The sequence below is a fragment of the Scyliorhinus torazame genome, chromosome 14, assembly GCF_047496885.1.
Source record: "Scyliorhinus torazame isolate Kashiwa2021f chromosome 14, sScyTor2.1, whole genome shotgun sequence".
Lineage (NCBI taxonomy): Eukaryota > Metazoa > Chordata > Chondrichthyes > Carcharhiniformes > Scyliorhinidae > Scyliorhinus > Scyliorhinus torazame.
The window spans coordinates 221,734,966-221,754,989 of NC_092720.1; the positions used below are offsets into that span (position 1 = coordinate 221,734,966).

At 53.2% G+C, this 20,024-nt stretch overlaps 1 protein-coding gene across 1 annotated transcript in view; it reads right to left on the reverse strand.

The window, feature by feature from the left end:
- Positions 1-5,053: 5,053 nt before the first annotated feature.
- LOC140390551 (zinc-binding protein A33-like) overlaps positions 5,054-20,024 on the reverse strand; it is a 29,529-nt gene continuing 14,558 nt past the window's right edge. Inside the window, exons 2-6 of the mRNA XM_072475727.1 lie at positions 12,377-12,472; positions 9,302-9,535; positions 7,705-7,727; positions 7,496-7,611; positions 5,054-5,679 (exon numbers count right to left, since the gene is read on the reverse strand). Coding sequence (XP_072331828.1) covers positions 5,102-5,679; positions 7,496-7,611; positions 7,705-7,727; positions 9,302-9,535; positions 12,377-12,472 — 1,047 coding nt within the window. The 3' untranslated portion in view covers positions 5,054-5,101. The remainder of the gene's footprint in view (positions 5,680-7,495; positions 7,612-7,704; positions 7,728-9,301; positions 9,536-12,376; positions 12,473-20,024) is intronic.

Consider the following 20,024-nt stretch of genomic DNA (forward strand, 5'->3'; position numbering starts at 1 on the left):
GGCCTCCCCCTCCCCCACCCAGTGACCCAGTGTGTGGGGCCTTCCCCTCCCCACCCAGTGACCCAGTGTGTGGGGCCTCCCTCCCCCCCACCCAGTGACACAGTGTGTGGGGCCTCCCTCCCCCCCACCCAGTGACACAGTGTGTGGGGCCTTCCACTCTCCCACCCAGTGACCCAGTGTGTGGCCTCCCTCCCCCCCACCCAGTGACACAGTGTGTGGGGCCTTCCCTCCCCCACCCAGTGAGCCAGTGTGTGGGGCCTCCCTCCCCCCCACCCAGTGACACAGTGTGTGGGGCCTTCCCTCCCCCACCCAGTGAGCCAGTGTGTGGGGCCTCCCCCTCCCAGTGACCCAGTGTGTGGGGCCTCCCTCCCCCCCACCCAGTGACACAGTGTGTGGGGCCTTCCCTCCCCCACCCAGTGAGCCAGTGTGTGGGGCCTCCACCTCCCCCACCCTGTGACCCAGTGTGTGGGGCCTTCCCTCCCCCACCCAGTGGCCCAGTGTGTGGGGCGTCCCCCTCTCCCACACAGTGATCCAGTGTGTGGGACATTCCCCTCCCCCACCCAGTGACCCAGTGTGTGGGGCCTCCCTCTCCCCCACCCAGTGACCCAGTGTGTGGGACCTTCCTCTCCCCCACCCAGTGACCCAGTGTGTGGGGCCTTCCCCTCCCCCACCCAGTGACCCAGTGTGTGTGGCCTTCCCCTCCCCATCCAGTGACCCAGCATGTGGGGCCTTCCCCTCCCCCACCCGGTGACACAGTGTGTGGGGCCTTCCCCTCCCCCACCCAGTGTGTGGGGCCTTCCCCTCCCTCACCCAGTGACCCAGTGTGTGGGGCCTTCCCCCCCCCACCCAGTGACCCAGTATGTGGGGCATCCCCCTCCCCCACCCAGTGACCCAGTATGTGGGGCCTCCCCCTCCCCCACTCAGTGACCCAGTGTGTGGGGCCTTCTCCTCCCCCACCCAGTGACCCAGTGTGTGGGGCCTTCCCCTCCCCCACCCTGTGACCCAGTGTGTGGGGCCTCCCCCTCCCAGTGACCCAGTGTGTGGGGCCTTCCCTCCCCCACCAAGTAACCCAGTGTGTGGGGCCTTCTCCTCCCCCACCCAGTGACACAGTGTGTGGGGCCTCCCCCTCCCAGTGACCCAGTGTGTGGGGCCTTCCCTCCCCCACCAAGTGACCCAGTGTGTGGGGCCTTCCCTCCCCACCCAGTGGCCCAGTGTGTGGGGCGTCCCCCTCTCCCACACAGTGATCCAGTGTGTGGGACATTCCCCTCCCCCACCCAGTGACCCAGTGTGTGGGGCCTCCCTCTCCCCCACCCAGTGACCCAGTGTGTGGGACCTTCCCCTCCCCCACCCAGTGACCCAGTGTGTGTGGCCTTCCCCTCCCCATCCAGTGACCCAGCATGTGGGGCCTTCCCCTCCCCCACCCGGTGACACAGTGTGTGGGGCCTTCCCCTCCCCCACCCAGTGACCCAGTGTGTGGGGCCTTCCCCTCCCCACCCAGTGACCCAGTGTGTGGGGCCTTCCCCTCCCCCACCCAGTGACCCAGTGTGTGGGGCCTTCCCCTCCCCACCCAGTGACCCAGTGTGTGGGGCCTCCCCCTCCCCCACCCAGTGACCCAGTGTGTGGGGCCTTCCCCTCCCCACCCAGTGACCCAGAGTGTGGGGCCTCCCTCCCCCCCACCCAGTGACACAGTGTGTGGGGCCTCCCTCCCCCCCACCCAGTGACACAGTGTGTGGGGCCTTCCACTCTCCCACCCAGTGACCCAGTGTGTGGCCTCCCTCCCCCCCACCCAGTGACACAGTGTGTGGGGCCTTCCCTCCCCCACCCAGTGAGCCAGTGTGTGGGGCCTCCCTCCCCCCACCCAGTGACACAGTGTGTGGGGCCTTCCCTCCCCCACCCAGTGAGCCAGTGTGTGGGGCCTCCCCCTCCCAGTGACCCAGTGTGTGGGGCCTCCCTCCCCCCCACCCAGTGACACAGTGTGTGGGGCCTTCCCTCCCCCACCCAGTGAGCCAGTGTGTGGGGCCTCCACCTCCCCCACCCTGTGACCCAGTGTGTGGGGCCTTCCCTCCCCCACCCAGTGGCCCAGTGTGTGGGGCGTCCCCCTCTCCCACACAGTGATCCAGTGTGTGGGACATTCCCCTCCCCCACCCAGTGACCCAGTGTGTGGGGCCTCCCTCTCCCCCACCCAGTGACCCAGTGTGTGGGACCTTCCTCTCCCCCACCCAGTGACCCAGTGTGTGGGGCCTTCCCCTCCCCCACCCAGTGACCCAGTGTGTGTGGCCTTCCCCTCCCCATCCAGTGACCCAGCATGTGGGGCCTTCCCCTCCCCCACCCGGTGACACAGTGTGTGGGGCCTTCCCCTCCCCCACCCAGTGTGTGGGGCCTTCCCCTCCCTCACCCAGTGACCCAGTGTGTGGGGCCTTCCCCCCCCCCACCCAGTGACCCAGTATGTGGGGCATCCCCCTCCCCCACCCAGTGACCCAGTATGTGGGGCCTCCCCCTCCCCCACTCAGTGACCCAGTGTGTGGGGCCTTCTCCTCCCCCACCCAGTGACCCAGTGTGTGGGGCCTTCCCCTCCCCCACCCTGTGACCCAGTGTGTGGGGCCTCCCCCTCCCAGTGACCCAGTGTGTGGGGCCTTCCCTCCCCCACCAAGTGACCCAGTGTGTGGGGCCTTCTCCTCCCCCACCCAGTGACACAGTGTGTGGGGCCTCCCCCTCCCAGTGACCCAGTGTGTGGGGCCTTCCCTCCCCCACCAAGTGACCCAGTGTGTGGGGCCTTCCCTCCCCACCCAGTGGCCCAGTGTGTGGGGCGTCCCCCTCTCCCACACAGTGATCCAGTGTGTGGGACATTCCCCTCCCCCACCCAGTGACCCAGTGTGTGGGGCCTCCCTCTCCCCCACCCAGTGACCCAGTGTGTGGGACCTTCCCCTCCCCCACCCAGTGACCCAGTGTGTGGGGCCTTCCCCTCCCCCACCCGGTGACACAGTGTGTGGGGCCTTCCCCTCCCCCACCCAGTGACCCAGTGTGTGTGGCCTTCCCCTCCCCATCCAGTGACCCAGCATGTGGGGCCTTCCCCTCCCCCACCCGGTGACACAGTGTGTGGGGCCTTCCCCTCCCCCACCCAGTGTGTGGGGCCTTCCCCTCCCTCACCCAGTGACCCAGTGTGTGGGGCCTTCCCCCCCCCCCACCCAGTGACCCAGTATGTGGGGCATCCCCCTCCCCCACCCAGTGACCCAGTATGTGGGGCCTCCCCCTCCCCCACTCAGTGACCCAGTGTGTGGGGCCTTCTCCTCCCCCACCCAGTGACCCAGTGTGTGGGGCCTTCCCCTCCCCCACCCTGTGACCCAGTGTGTGGGGCCTCCCCCTCCCAGTGACCCAGTGTGTGGGGCCTTCCCTCCCCCACCAAGTGACCCAGTGTGTGGGGCCTTCTCCTCCCCCACCCAGTGACACAGTGTGTGGGGCCTCCCCCTCCCAGTGACCCAGTGTGTGGGGCCTTCCCTCCCCCACCAAGTGACCCAGTGTGTGGGGCCTTCCCTCCCCACCCAGTGGCCCAGTGTGTGGGGCGTCCCCCTCTCCCACACAGTGATCCAGTGTGTGGGACATTCCCCTCCCCCACCCAGTGACCCAGTGTGTGGGGCCTCCCTCTCCCCCACCCAGTGACCCAGTGTGTGGGACCTTCCCCTCCCCCACCCAGTGACCCAGTGTGTGGGGCCTTCCCCTCCCCCACCCGGTGACACAGTGTGTGGGGCCTTCCCCTCCCCCACCCAGTGACCCAGTGTGTGGGGCCTTCCCCTCCCTCACCCAGTGACCCAGTGTGTGGGGCCTTCCCCCCCCCACCCAGTGACCCAGTATGTGGGGCATCCCCCTCCCCCACCCAGTGACCCAGTATGTGGGGCCTCCCCCTCCCCCACTCAGTGACCCAGTGTGTGGGGCCTTCTCCTCCCCCACCCAGTGACCCAGTGTGTGGGGCCTTCCCCTCCCCACCCAGTGACCCAGTATGTGGGGCCTCCCCCTCCCAGTGACCCAGTATGTGGGGCCTCCCCCTCCCCCACTCAGTGACCCAGTGTGTGGGGCCTTCTCCTCCCCCACCCAGTGACCCAGTGTGTGGGGCCTTCCCCTCCCCCACCCTGTGACCCAGTGTGTGGGGCCTCCCCCTCCCAGTGACCCAGTGTGTGGGGCCTTCCCTCCCCCACCAAGTGACCCAGTGTGTGGGGCCTTCTCCTCCCCCACCCAGTGACACAGTGTGTGGGGCCTCCCCCTCCCAGTGACCCAGTGTGTGGGGCCTTCCCTCCCCCACCAAGTGACCCAGTGTGTGGGGCCTTCCCTCCCCACCCAGTGGCCCAGTGTGTGGGGCGTCCCCCTCTCCCACACAGTGATCCAGTGTGTGGGACATTCCCCTCCCCCACCCAGTGACCCAGTGTGTGGGGCCTCCCTCTCCCCCACCCAGTGACCCAGTGTGTGGGACCTTCCCCTCCCCCACCCAGTGACCCAGTGTGTGGGGCCTTCCCCCCCCCCCACCCAGTGACCCAGTATGTGGGGCATCCCCCTCCCCCACCCAGTGACCCAGTATGTGGGGCCTCCCCCTCCCCCACTCAGTGACCCAGTGTGTGGGGCCTTCTCCTCCCCCACCCAGTGACCCAGTGTGTGGGGCCTTCCCCTCCCCACCCAGTGACCCAGTATGTGGGGCCTCCCCCTCCCAGTGATCCAGTGTGTGGGACCTTCCCCTCCCCCACCCAGAGACCCAGTGTGTGGGGCCTCCCCCACCCAGTGACCCAGTGTGTGGGACCTTCCCCTCCCCCACCCAGTGACCCAGTATGTGGGGCCTCCCCCTCCCAGTGATCCAGTGTGTGGGACCTTCCCCTCCCCCACCCAGAGGCCCAGTGTGTGGGGCCTTCCCCTCCCCCACCCAGTGACCCAGTGTGTGGGGCCTCCCCCTCCCACCCAGTGACCCAGTGTGTGGCGTCTTCCCTCCCCCACCCAGTGACCCAGTGTGTGGGACCTTCCCCTCCCCCACCCAGAGGCCCAGTGTGTGGGGCCTTCCCCTCCCCCACCCAGTGACCCAGTGTGTGGGGCCTCCCCCTCCCCCACCTACAGGAAACAGTCTTTATTTGGATGAAGGGATAGAACCCTCATCCTCCTGGATTGTTACTGTCCGCGGACAGATTTTCAGGGGTTCTGGGTTTTTACCACCATCAGTGTTACATGGACTGAAATAAGGATAGAGTTTCTCAGTGAATGTCCCAGTGAAAGTGTAGATATGGGACTTGTTATCTGAGTTATAAAAGGAAACCTTCCCTCCCTCATAATCCAGACAGACTCGAATCTTTCTCGGCTTCACTCTCAGATCTAAGAGTTTTGATGGATTCTCACAAGCCCAGTATTTATTCTCCTGTCTCAGAGACAATGTCCAGAATCCGTTATCTGGATCCAGGGTGAATTCCCCCTTCCTGTTTACGGATTCCTTGGCCACACCCAAATCCCACTTTGTCTTGTTTCCCACCTCCACCTCCCAGGAATGTTTTCCTGATGTGAATCCCTCTGATCCCAGGACAATGACACAGGGAACAAATCTCTCCGGATTGTCGGGAAGCTGCTCCCGTTTCCCGGTGTCTCTCACGGTGCTCAGGTCCTCAGACAGGAGAAGGGCAGGATGGGCTGTATTCGGGTCGAAGGTGACTGGAGCTGGGGACAGATGGACACGGATAAAATGTTCGTCCCTCTCACTGTAACTTTCACAGCCGGTTAGTGATTGGCAAAATCAGCCAGGAACCAGAATTAGGAATTCATCCCCCGGGGAAGAGTTTAAACAGAGCACAGGGGGAACCGGAAGTCACGGGAAACGGGGGAAGGTTTTACCCGGAGACCACACCCTGCAGTGAGGCTGAGGAAACCCCGTGACAGAGAGAGTGAGAGTGACAGACAGAAAAGGAGAGATGGAGAGAGTGGGGTAAAGCGAAAGAAAATGTGAGGGACAGCAAGGTAAGAGAGAGCGAGCGGGAGCAAAGGAGAGAGAGAGGGAAACAAGACACAGCGGGAGAGTGAGGTACAGAGGGAGAGCGAGAGAGAGTGAGGGCAAGGGGGAAAGCTAGGAGAGCGAGGGTAGAGAGTGAGGGACCGAACGAGAGAAAGATCGAGGGAGAGTGAGGAAGAGCAAAAATGAGGAAGAGAGCGAAAGGAGAGCATGAGGGAGAGAGTGGGATCGAGGGAGAGAGCAAGAGTGAGAGAAAGGGTGAGGAAGAGAGCGAGATAAAGGGAGCAAACACATGGGAGACTGAGGGAGAGTGCAAAAGAGAGGGAAAGAACGAGGGAGAGAGTGAGATCGAGGGTGAGAGTGAGATCAAGGAAAAGAGCAAGAGCGAGGAAGAAAGCAAGAGGGAGAGAGCGAGAGTGAGGACAGAGCATGAAGGAGCGAAGGAGAGGGAGAGCCACAAGGGAGGGAGTGCTAGGGGAGAGGGATTGAGAGTGACGGGGAACGAGAGCGAGTTGGAGGAATGGTGATCAAGGGAGAGCGAGAATGAGGGGAGAGTGAGGGGGAATGTGCCAAACTGAGGGAACGAGCGAGGGCGAAGGAGAGCCAAGGGGTGGGAGTGCAAGGGGGGAGGGAGTGTGAGAAGGGGGAGAGCGAGAATGAAGGAGAATGAGAACGAGGGAGAGCTAGCAGCAGGGAAAGCAAGGTGCCTGGAGAACGAGGGAGCGGGAGAACAAAGGGGAGGGAGAGTGAGAGGGTGGAAGAATGAGGGGTCGGAAGAACGGGGTGAGGGGCAGGCAGGGTGTGTGAGAGCGAGAGGTAGGGAGAGTGAGCAGGAAGGCGGGTGCGGAGGGGGGAGGGAGAGAAAAGGGAGGAGAGCGCGGGGGGAGTGATAGCGAGGGGGACAGAGAGAGTGAGGAGGAAGGGGGAAACCATTACAGACTCAAAATGGAAATCTCGACCTGAAAGCCTCGATTGAAGAAAGCTGTGCTAGAAACAGCCATCTGTAACAAAGTCTCTTTCGTTTTACTTTCAGCATTATTTTTACACCCATCTTCCCCCCCCCCTCTGTGTTTGTCTGTCTTGTGTGAGTGAGTGTGTCAGTGAGTGTGTGTGTGTGAGAGTGTGTGTGAGAGTAGGGGGGATGGGTTAGGAATTAGTCAACCTTTTGTATTTGCTGCATATTTAACTATAGTTAGTGTCAATAATAAAATTAATTGTTTTTAAATTTACAAACCTGGACTGCAATTATTGGGTGGTGAAGGGCCAAAGACTTTGGGTGTTTTTCTCTGAATTATTTATTAATTTGTGTTGTTATTCCGGGTCAAGTGGGGCTGAATTGACGGCGCACTCGCCCAGGGGGTCGTAACAATAGCTGATCTGACAATTCTGTATTTTAACAGAAAACTGGCTGAAGTAAAATCTAATCTGTTACAAATACAATTCTATATTTAATATAAAGAGACCGGTCCCTTCTACTAATAACCGAGAGAGCTGTTTAATAGCTGGGGTCAGGAAGCTCACACCCACCTGTATTAATCACCGTCAGCATCTTTTTCCACACTCTGTACTGCAGTGAGCCAATGTACTTCCCCACATTTATTAACGGGTAAACCTTCTGTGGCTCTGGGAGAGTTCGCTTCAGTCTGAAACAGGAGATAAAGGTCAGTGTTGGATCATTCCAGGCTGGGCGAGAAATAGGTTAGAAATTAAAATCAAATCAAGGGGGTGAATTTTACCTTTTCTGTAAATCCGGAAATTTCTGTGGAACAAGAACAATTATTACCGTTTGTGTTTGGAGAACATTTTATCACAAAAAGTAAAGTAACAGACTGGATTCCACAGGAAAGTACATTTTAAATATCGAAAGTTATTGGCCGCCTCTTGCTGTCCTCACTGGACTGTGAGTTACTCCACAATATTACAAATGACTCGATCTTACTGCACAACACAACTCAGAGTTACAATCCAATTATAAAATCCTCATCAATGTCCAATTACTGGAATTAATTTATTAACGCTCACTTGGTGGAACAGAACATATTGCTGAAAATAAAGACACGTTCCTGATGGAAAATGACCAGATGAATGGGAATTCCATTGTCATGAAGTACAGGTTATTAAACAGACAGGGTCAATTATATACATGTTGTAAACGTTGAGCAGTCCACAGAGAGAAAAATGTCCGGTTTGTGGACAATTCCGGTTTGTGGACAATTCCGGTTTGGGGTCAATTCCGGTTTGGGGACAATTCCGGTTTGTGGATAATTCCAGTTTGGGGACAATTCCGGGTTTGGGACAGCCGGGTTTGGGGGGCTGTACCTGTCCAATAGAAATCACCTAGAAACTGGGGTAAATCTGTAATGTTAGTTTAACATTCAGTCTTGGGACTCATCAAACTTGTGTTTGAATCTTTGTCTGCAGTGATACTACAGACAGAGTGTCAGACCACTCTGTGTAAGCTGAAGCAGACAGAATGAATTCGAATGTCAGCTCCACTTGCAGTGAGTCACACTGAGCTCAATGAGCAACCAGCTGAGTGGGAACTCCATTGTCAGAGGCAGCGGCTTTCCGCTGAGGTCTTAAACCCAGCTCTCTTCTGTCTGCTCAGGTGAAGGTAAAAGATCCCAAGACTATATTCCAAGAAGAGCACAGGAGTTCTCTCAGTGTCCTGGTCAACATTTATCCCTCACCCAACACTGTTCAAATAGATTCATCAGCATCTCAATACACAGCAGAGAATTCACTGAAGTAAATACTCAGGGGTTCACTGAACTTCCTGGGAAATTCTGAAAATCAAATTGATCTTAATTTAAATGTTTTCAGTGTGGAGACTCTCCCCTCTCACTCTCTGAACATTGAACTATTTAACTGCTGGGAGGAAACTTGACCTATCTTGTGTATCTGACCCTGGAGAGCTCTCTCCTGGACAGAATCATTCCAGTTCTAGCCGGGGAGGAGCCAAGCATTGGAAACATGGTCCTGCCTGGCTGGATCCTGGACTGTAGTTCCCAGTCTCAGACCAACAACTGGAAATGTCCACTCGGGGGAGAATGGTCTGACCATTCGGAGGGTTTCTTTCACTGGAAGAAGCTGATTTTCTTCATTGTTTAATTTGATGACACTATCCCTCTATAATATTACAGTAAACAAGCTCCAGATTTAGTCATTTCCGTGTTAAAGAGCCGTCAGTGATCCTGGGTGTGAGACAGAGGAAACCAAATGTGACAGGTGATTGGGTTGTTTTGGTCGGTGAGTTTTATATTCTAAATTTTGATGACACAACCTGCTCATTCTTCAAGACGGTGAAGGAGAGAAAAATAAATAAACAGTTACCGTTAAAAACTTGATGTTGTCCTGTTCCCTCAGCTCTTGTTCAATCTCCTGAACAGTGACTGAAAACGATGAGATTTCCTCCGTTATCTTCTCAATCCACTCCTTCATCTCCTGACTCTTTTTCTCTTTCTCCAGTTTCAGATCTTCCAACTCAATCCTCTCTTCCTCACGGAGAAACTGGTGAAGTTTTTCAAATTGGGCTTTAATCTGTTTCTCTGTCTTTACACTTTGGTCCTTTGGGAAATATCAGTGAGATTGAAAATTAATGAGGATTTTTAAAAGATTGTTCAGCCTGAACAGTTCTGTTCAGATCAGAATATTCCAGAAAAAAACATTCCCAATCTAGTTAGTTCCCAAACTGGATAATTTATTAAGGTGAAGACATGACTTTGATACAGAAAACTATTCCCTCATGCAGTGAAATCTAGTTAATTGATTAGATATAATAGATAATCGATTCGCAGATGATAATTTATTCAGGAGAGGGAGCTCTAACTGAGGATCGAGTTACTGATTTCTCTATTTGGTTTACTGGTGATTATCTTGGATTTGAAACCCCAGGTTTTAGACTCTCTGTCCAGTAGAAACATTCTCTGTATCTACACTATCAAACCCTGAAATAATTATAAAGAACTCAGCTGACCTCACAGCTTCTCTATTCCACAGTCAGTTTAAGCTTTCCTGATAGGTTTAACCTCTTAGTTAAGACCAGAAGAAATAGGAACAGGGGAATAGGCCATTCGGCCCCTCGAGTCTGCTCCGCCATTCAATAGGATCGTGGCTGATCCGACATTCTTCATGTCCACTTTCCTGCCCTTTCCCGGTATCCCTGATCAGCAATCTATCTGCCTCAGCCTTAAATATGCACAAGGACTCTGCCCCCACAGCTCTCTGTGGTAAGGCGTTCCAAAGACCCACAACCCTCAGAGAAGGAATTCCTCCTCATCTCAGTCTGAAATTGGCTCCCCTTTATTCTGAAACTGTGCTCTCTGGTCCTAGACTCTCCCATGAGGGAAACATCCTCTCAGCATTCACCCTGTCAGCCCCTTAACAATCCAATATGTTTCAATGAGATCATCTCTCATTCTTCTTAATTCCAATGAGTAGAGTCCCAATTTGTTTCACCTTTTCTCATTAGACAATCCCTCCATACCGGGCAATCATCCTGGTGAACCTTCACTGAACCGCCTCTTGTTAGTGGGAGAGGATCTCAAATAAATCACTCAACGCCCAGGGCTCCTCCTGGTCCTCGCATCAAACTGTTTATTTCGCCGGCGGGGAGATGACGTCTGTTAAAGTCCCAGACCACCTCTCCGCCGAACAAAGGAAAACATCCATTCTTATACATTTTCAAAACAGCTACACAGCTCATTTCGGCTGGACCTTGTCCAATAATATTGGTTATAGATTACATACATTAGCTATATATACAATTAAATTTGACATTATGTAAAGTGGGTTGGCCCCTTACCAGCCCCTGACTTCATGAAGAAGCCACTCATACTAACTGTTAAAGTTAACTTCCCTGTCTGCATCTGGACACCTTGGGCTGGCGAGGATACATAATGCTCTTTGTCCTGTGGAGCTATTATCACTCGCTGGTGAAGTACTCCCATTTTTCCCATGTCTGTTTCAATCATTCTTGTCTCCCTGACTAACTCTGCTGTCTGGAATTGAATGATGTTACTTATACCAGTTTGCAACTGAACCCAGGCGAATGGTTGTTCTGGAATGTGGGTAGTTCAGCTAAAAGCCATTTTGTGTCTTTAGTATTGTTAGCTCAGCGAACCGCCATTTTGTGTCCTTTCTGATATTGGTAATTTTTAGTTTACAAAATCACATGCATTGTTTAGACACTATCTATTCCTACAAATTGCCTCTTATACACGCATCTGAGCCAATGGGTACCTTTTGTCTAAAAACCTTCTTTCTAAATCTGACTTCAACAGCCTCCATTGAAATAATATATTTCCTTAAATAAGGGACCAAAACTGCTCCCAGTGCTCCAGATGTGGTCTCACCAATACCTTATACAGTTGCAGCAAGACTTCCCGACTCTTATCCTCCAACCCCCTTGGAATGCGGGCCAACATTCCATTCCCCTTCCTGATTACCTGCTGTACCTGTCTGCGAGCTTTCTGTGTTTCGTATACAAGATCCCCAAGTCCCTCTGTGTCACAGCTTTCTGCAGCTTTTCTCCATTTAAATAATACTCTGCTCTTTTGTTCTCCTTTCCAAAATGAACAACTTCACATTTTCCCACATGACACCCCGTGTGCCAACTATTTTCCCACATACTTAACCGATCAAAATCTCTTTGCAAATGGCCTGTGTCCCTCTCGCCATTTGCCTTTCCATCTATTTTGTTTTTTTTTGCAAATTTGGCTACAAGACATTCACTTCCTCCCTCGGTGTCATTAATACATATTGTAAATAATTGCGGTCCCAGAACTGATCCATGTGGAGCCCCACTGGTTACAAACTGAAAAAGAATCCCTCATCCCATTCGCTGTTTCCTTCCTTCACCCCCAATCCACCCTCCCCATTTCTCTCCTTCACTGACAATCCCCTCCTCCTCCCATTTCCCTCATTCCCCTCCCCCTTGTCCACCCTCCAAGGATCTGTGAAACATCACCTCAGGGTGATGGGCCTGTGTCGGCACTGACAGCGAGTGGGTCACTATACAAGGCAGCAGAGTGATGATCCCTCGCTGTGAGGTTAGCTCTGGTGCTCCTCAGTTTATGCAAAAGTCTGATTCTGTCTGTCTGCTGACAGGACCCTCACACCCATCCTCTGAACAGGGTCTGCATCGGGGGCTTTTGATCTTGGATCACTGTGCCCGAGGGGGGCAGAGATGGTGGAAGCGGAGGGTAACAGGGGATGGGGGTGCGGGCAGCCTGCTGTAAATATTAACGTGACAGATTTACCACCTTATTCCCAATGCTTTGTGCATTCAGATAAGTTCTGGAACCATCCTTGTGATTTCTTTTACACCTCCTCCACTGTCTCTTTATAATTCTTATCATCGAGACCAGAATTCTGCCAGAATACAGAACAAAATAAGATCAGAAATACCTGAATGTGAATGAATGTTTTCTCATAATCACGTTTTACAGTGTTACATTCCTCCTCCTTGTCCTGGACTGGCTTCAGTGAGGTTCGCAGTTCCTCCTGAACAAAAACATAATTTGTACATCTTTCTGAAATAGGAACCCCAAATTAAATCTCATTCTGTTATTCACAGTGTGAGGTAGATGTTCAGTTCACAGTCTGTGTAAAACTGCTGTTCAGGATACTGGCTTAGACATTGTGAAACAAACTTTGAAAAGTTTCTCAATCCTAACTGTGGCTCATTATTCCTCTGAAATCTGTGACCCACAAATCATGGAAAAGCTGGTCTGACTCCATGAAAATTGTGGGAGACGAGGAGATCCCTACCCTGGAATGGAGCTGCCCAGGTTTGGAGTGCCGAGTGAGGGCTCACTACTGCAGCCACGTAAAATGGCTGCGTTCCGATTAATCTGGCCAAAACCCAGTTTGAAATGGCTAACCCGAAAGACTGCTGGGAAAAGCAGCTAAGAAGACACAAGCAGGCAGCTGCAGACAGTATTGCATATTCGGCTCTGGGAAGTTAGCCCAGATCGATACTCAGGGCTATCAACAGCCCATCAACCCAGGTATTTGCAGTTACATTCAGGACTGTTTGCAGCCCATCTATCCAGACATCTGCAGTTAAATCGGCTATCCCCGGGAACAATTGCAACATATTAGCAATTGAATTCCGGGCCAGACCTGTCGGCGCCTGCAGTGGCCGAAACAAAGACAGGTGAGCGATCACCCCCCGATCGAGGAATCGCCTCACCATTGGACACATCGACCCCAGGGATTGGGGACAAATCCAATCACTTGGGACTCAGGGTCAAGGGCCGCCCCGAGAGGCGGGAAGCCCCGGGACCCTATAAAGTGAGGGGCCAAGTTCAGATTGCTCTCTATCCCTTCTTCTCCTGCTCGAGACCTTCACAAGAACATCAACCAGAAACTGTAAGTTTGACTCCGGCGATCGCTACCCGATAAAGACTCCCAGCCACCGACCTGTATCAGCCTTTTTGAATCCCGCGGGCCAGATCCGATTGGATAAGCCTTTTGTTTCCCTGACCTGGTGGGCCCTTCCTAAAGTTAAGTATTGGCCAGTAGTGGTAGGTTTCTATATAGATAGTAGGATTATTGTGTAAGCATTACTTGTATATAATAAATGACCGTTGATTTCAATCTTACTAAGTGATGTGCTGACTTATTAATCATAACTCGAGCTTGAACCACGTGGCGGTATCAGAAAGATACCTGGCGACTCGTGAGCAAAGATGACAGAATTAGAGCTAATAAAACTAAGGCTAATAAAAGCAACATAATTGGCGACTCCGCCGGGACCCGACAAAGAAGTGGAAAACCACTCCGGGAGAACCCCAACAATTTGAATAGAATCCAATCGGAAACAAAAACAAAAAAAAACCACAAGTGTTCCAGCGGTTCTGGTTAATAATTCACAATTTGGAAGTGTGTGTATGCATGCGTAACTAACAGGGTTATAAGGTAAAACTGATAGATATTGTTGCGTCAAAACTGTCAGAAGTCTGTATTTTCGGAAATTAGCGCAAGCCGTACCCGCATCTACGACACCACCTTAGCCCCCTGTTCCAAATTTGAACGTAACGAGCAGATAAGAGAGATGGCCATGCAGGCAATGCAACGCCTCATGAACCCCGAGGAATTTGCGGTCGCAGCGACCAGCAGCAGTAGAGTGGGACAGTGTCCCATTTGGGAAGTGGAAATTCGCAAATTTCTGCAGGGCAAAGGATGGCCCGTGTGGAGCGGTTTCTGTAATAATGACGACTCAGGTCCCGGAAGTATAGGGCATACTTGGTGGGAGAACATGAGTGAAATCCATAAGAAAAGCTTAGCGAAAGCGCGCAAGCCGATGGCAATCGTGTCCTGCATGGCACAATTGCGAGGCACAGAGGAGGTCGTCAGGACGCTCCGAAAAGAAATAGAGGGCATACATCGTATGGGTAAAATCGATGTATGCGAGATGGAAAAAGAGAACCTGGAATTGAAAAGGCAGTTAGAAGCCAAGGACGAAGAGGTGGCTGACGCCAAACGGGGTCACCAGTCTTGTCTGGCGCATTTAAGCAGTTTTCAATCCCAGTATGAGAAGGCTTATCAGGACACGCAGCGTGCCATCCTGGTTAAGAAAGAGATAGAGAAGCAGGTGGAGACGCTACAGAAGCAATGTAGTGATCTCAAGGCAGCCTTGAGAGCGCTCCACGCTGCAACCACGGAACAAAGGCAGAGTACCTTAGACCATGCAAAGTGCCGAAAGCAAATTGCAGACCTGCAAGCAATGCTTTCTGTCCAAAAGGGATTCCAAGACACCTTTGGGGAAAGTTTAGACCAGGAAGACGGCCCTGATTGGGAAGAACTGCAAGAGACAGCGCAGAGATATGTTCAGGGAGCATGTGCACAGGGAAAACCCCAAAGGAGGAGAGCACCCCCACCCCCCACACAGCAGGGAATACAGGCTCTCATGAACCCTGTAACAACCCACCGCACCGCCACAGCAGACGAGGCGGAAGTCTTATATTCCACCCCCCTCACAGTGACCCAATTACGGGACGCGTGTGCTAAAATCGCACCGTTCCTTCCCGCTTCAGACCCGCACCATTTCTTTGCCACCGTCAAACACCAGGCGACCATGTACGGCCTGGATGAGAAAGAGCAGGTAAAGTTCACGGTCCTCAGCTTAGACCCATCGGTCGCAGCAGCCTTTCCCGACCCACAGAATGTAGGAGGAGGCACCCTTGCAGAAATGCATACCGCGATCCTGGGTGCGATCGGGTACAACCGGGGCGACCCCGCAGACGGTCTAAATAAGTGCAGACAGAAAAAGTCTGAACACCCCACAGCGTTCGCAGGACGCTTGTGGATTCACTTTGAAGCCGTTTTCGGAAATGTAGACCGTGCCCATTTGTCCGCAGACAATATGGCCAAATGGACCCGCACCCTTATCTCCCATGTCACGGAAGCAGGACAGAATGCCTGTAGTAATTATGACCCCTCGGAGGAGGCTCATAATGAGAAGTGGATGGTCAAAAGATTGTCCCGCGTTTGGGAACAAGCGGCTCACAGTAAACCCGCAGCTAGAACCCCTGAGGAAAACCAAGCCGCCGCAGACGTGCAGGCAGTAAGAACCACTATCCACAACCCCGCCTGGGTAAACGAGGGAAAGAGCAGCCCCCAAGCAAAACCGCAAGAATGCTACAATTACGGACAGTTGTGACATTTTGCCAAAGAATGCAATGGCCCTAAAAAGCCACAGAGAGCCCAACAGACAGGCACTCTCAATAAGAAAAAAGCAGAACCCAATCATAGCGTTAGCGCCCAGTCCGATCAGACAGATTTGACCGGAACGGACTGACGGTGTACAGGCTCCCCCAGCTGGGTCTGCGATACCCTTTGGGATAGGTCAGGACGACCCATAGTCGCAGCAAAGGTTAGGGGACAGCCGATCGAGCTTCTCTGGGACACAGGAGGGTCCCGCACAACCTTAAATTCCTCTACCCTTGGTGAGGACACGTGGCCCACCACAGCCACTATCACCCTCAGCGGTTTCACAGGCCACTCACAACAGGGACATATCACAACCCCTGTACCCATCCAAATCGGCACCATTAATACAAAACACCCCGTAGTGTTAGTCGACCTGCCCCCAACAGCAGAGCACATTTTGGGGATAGACTTCATGAATTCTCACCACCTCTCTTTCGATCCAATCAACCAGTGTGTCTGGAAGATGGCAAAATCTGCTATAGCCCCCGCAACACTCAATAGAGGGGATTATATGAACACAATTAGCGCAGTAGGCGAGTTTTGGTTCAACCCCACCACACTCAGCACGGACCGACAGGTTAGGGCAGTCCTGCAAAAGAACAGGGCATCATTCGCAACCCACAAACACGACTGTGGACGGATGACCGGTTCCGTACAAATAACAGGACCGGACCCAAGACCCCAAAACCAGTACGGATTTCCCCTAGAAGCAGAGGGAGAAATCCTAAAGGTCATAGAAAGCTTATTAGAGCAGGGCGTCCTGAGATCGGTAGCCTCAACTAATAATGCCCCGATTTGGCCAGTAAGGAAACCCGACGGATCATGACGCTTGACCATTGATTATCGGGAACTCAATAAAGTCACCCCCGTAGCAGCCCCCACCGTAGCAACAAGTCCCGAGACCATGCTCAAACAGGGACTCCATGCCCGACATTTCACGGTTTTGGACGTCAGTAATGGGTTCTGGTCCATTCCATTGGCAAAGGCGTGCCAGTACAAATTTGCCTTCACCTTTAAAGCACAGCAGTACACGTGGACATGCCTGCCACAAGGCTTCCACAACTCCCCCTCCATTTCCCACCGACAGCTGGCAAATGGATGAGCGAAATTTTCTCAGCCCGAATGCCTGGTACAGTATGTGGACGACCTACTACTGCAGACAGACACGAAGGAAGAACACATTGAGCTTCTGTGCGAACTCCTGGAATTACTACATTCCATTGGCTGTAAAGTCAACCCCAAAAAGGCCCAGATATTGGAAGAAAAAGTGATATATTTGGGTACAATTATCACACACGGCAAACGCGAGATCGAGCACAAAAGAATTTACTCGATCGCTAAACTGCCCCTTCCCCAACACGTTTCCGCCCTCCGGTCGTTTTTAGGACTGGTTGGCTACTGCCGAAACCACATTGACGGTTTCGCCAGCAAGGCCCCGCCCCTCTCAGACCTCCTAAAGAAAGGAACCCCCTGGGAATGGCTTCCGCAGCATACGGATGCTGTGGAATCACTAAAACAGGCGCTCATAGCCGCCCCCGCACTGCAAGTTCCCGACCCGCTTTCCCCTTACGCCGTAGAGGTAGCGACCACAGACCGCACCCTTTCAGCCGTGCTCCTGCAGGAACGGCACGACCAGCTAAGACCCGTAGCTTATGCCTCCCGAATTTTAGATGCTGTGGAGCAGGGATTCTCAGCCTGTGAGAGACACCTGCTCGCAGTTTTCTGGGCAGTCCAGTACTTCTCATACATTACCGGACTGAACCCCATCACCATTTTGACCGAGCACACCCCCACCCAACTTTTACTAGACTTAAAGACGGTACCGTCAGCCAAATCCGCGCTGCTAGGTGGACCCTTCTCTTACAAGGACGGGACATCACAGTAAAACGGACAAAGACTCACACATACTTAGCGGACAATCTACAATACCCCGGAACCCCCCATGAGTGTGAAATCATCTCGCCCCACCATAATACAGGCCCCTTTGTAGCTAAAACACCCCCCAGAAAACTAGCCACTCCTTCTCAGAACCCCCCTCACCCGGACACGTGTGATCCCATTAGGATTTATGTGGATGGATCATCCACAATCCTGGATGGGCAACGCATAACAGGTTGTGGGATTTATGTGGAGGATTTATGCGCCCACGAGGAAATCGCATTAAAATTACCCGGACACTTAGGCACGCAGGCAGCAGAGCTTGCGGCCATTGCTTACATTGTAGAGCACCCAGATTCCTTCCCCAGCCCAGCAGACATATATTCAGACAGTCTATACGTGTGCAACAGCCTCACTGAATTTCTGCCCCTCTGGGAAACAAGAGGATTTGTGAAAGGGAAGTTTCCAGCCTCATACGAGAGGTACAGAAATACAATAACCACACATGACGGTGTGGTGCTAAAGGACACCCTTTATGTAGTTCCTGAGCAGGATAGGAATCAAATAATCTGTTCATTCCATGATGGTCATGGACACCAGGGAATCGAACCCACCGCAGCCCACCTCAAACAGCTTTGTTGGTGGCATAATCTCAAAGAGGATGTTTCCCATTACATTGAGAATTGCCTCATCTGTGCACAGAACAACCCAGATAGATATGCCAAAAAGGCACATCTCAGCCACACCCGACCCGTTAACGGCCCCTGGACTAACCTCCAGATCGATTTTATAGGTCCATTGCCCCCTTGCAGGAATGGCTATAAATATGTTCTGGTGGTCATAGACACTTTTACAAAGTGGGTGGAAGCATTTCCAGCCCGCACCAACACTGCGAAAACCACCGCCAAAATCCTAACCCACCACATCTTCACAAGATGGGGACTCCCCCGCAGTATTGAATCGGACCAAGGTTCTCACTTTACGGGACGTGTCATGCAGAATGTCCTCACGATATTTGGCATAACCCAAAAATTTCACATTGCGTACCACCCTCAGTCGAGTGGTATAGTGGAGCGCATGAATCGGACCCTAAAAACCACCCTTAGGAAAATGGTCCAGCAGAATAACACCACTTGGGATTCGGTCCTCCCCTTTGCGCTGATGTTTTTACGTAACACTATTTCCACCTCCACAGGTTACACCCCACACACCCTCATGACCGGACGCCCCATGAAAGGGACAGAGTACTTGTTGGGTTTAGATCTGACCAGCCCTGAAGTTACGGCCCTCACCCATGAGAAAGCCGTTGAACAATTACTCGCAAATATAAAAACGGCTCAGGTAGCAGCCGCTGTTAAACTGGGCACTAAAAGAAAACAGAGCAAGGCCCGTTTTGATAAGGCAGTACATGCAACGGAGTATAATATAGGACAAGAAGTGATGTTGTCTGTGTATAACCCCAGCACATTTCTGTCTCCGAAATACTCGGGTCCGTACTCCATTACGGATAAAGTAAGCCCATCGGTATACAAAATCAAATACCAAAATGGTAAGACTGCGTGGTTTCACATAAACCAGCTAAAGGTTTATGGAGCACAGTCAAACCACGCCCACCACGTCATGCTTGACGCAGCAGACCAAACCCCGCCCACAGCCAACGTAACCACACCAACCCCTTCCACGTCCAGTCCAGACATGGACTCGCCCCCCGACTCCACCCACAAACTTTACACTCCGCCCCGGAACGCCCACAGACTGCAGCAACAGAGACAGCGACTGTGACTCGGACGACAGCCACAGCACGCCTCCCTACTATCCTGGCCCCACACCCAGCGACTCCGACTTCGACTGCAGTGATCCCTTCCTCATCACTTTCTTAAACAACCCACACCACCGACCACCGAACCACACGGACGACCCCGACTTTGTTCCCACCCAACTCGACCCAACTCATTGGCACCGCGACAACTCCTGCAGACTCGTCCGCAACGACGAGAGCGACCCCAACTCACACCACGCAGCCCTTTCCGCCCTAATTCACTCCAGAGTTTGGCACCCGGGAGAAGGTGACGACCTCGGGTCTGACTCCCAAGCCACCAACTCCTTTGCGACCCTGTTCGCAACAGAGAACTTAGGTGTCCACATGATGATTCAAAGGAGACACTTGGTGAAAAGTGTTGTCCTTCCTGATGGAGCCTGCAGGATGTTTTCCGTTGTTTGTATGTTTGTTTAATGTTGTTCGTCCGACATGAGAAATTTTCTCACACGCCCATTCTGCCAAAACCTCTGAGGACTTGCCTCAGAGACCCACCGAGACCAGACGCTTGTTCAGCGGAACTAGCTTTTCAGCTGATACTTGTTCGGGTATCAGACGCCCGATCGTAACTGCTCTTCTGATTTGACGGGAGATTCAGAACAGCAACCCCACCATGATGACTACATTTTTGCCCGTTCTTGTCGG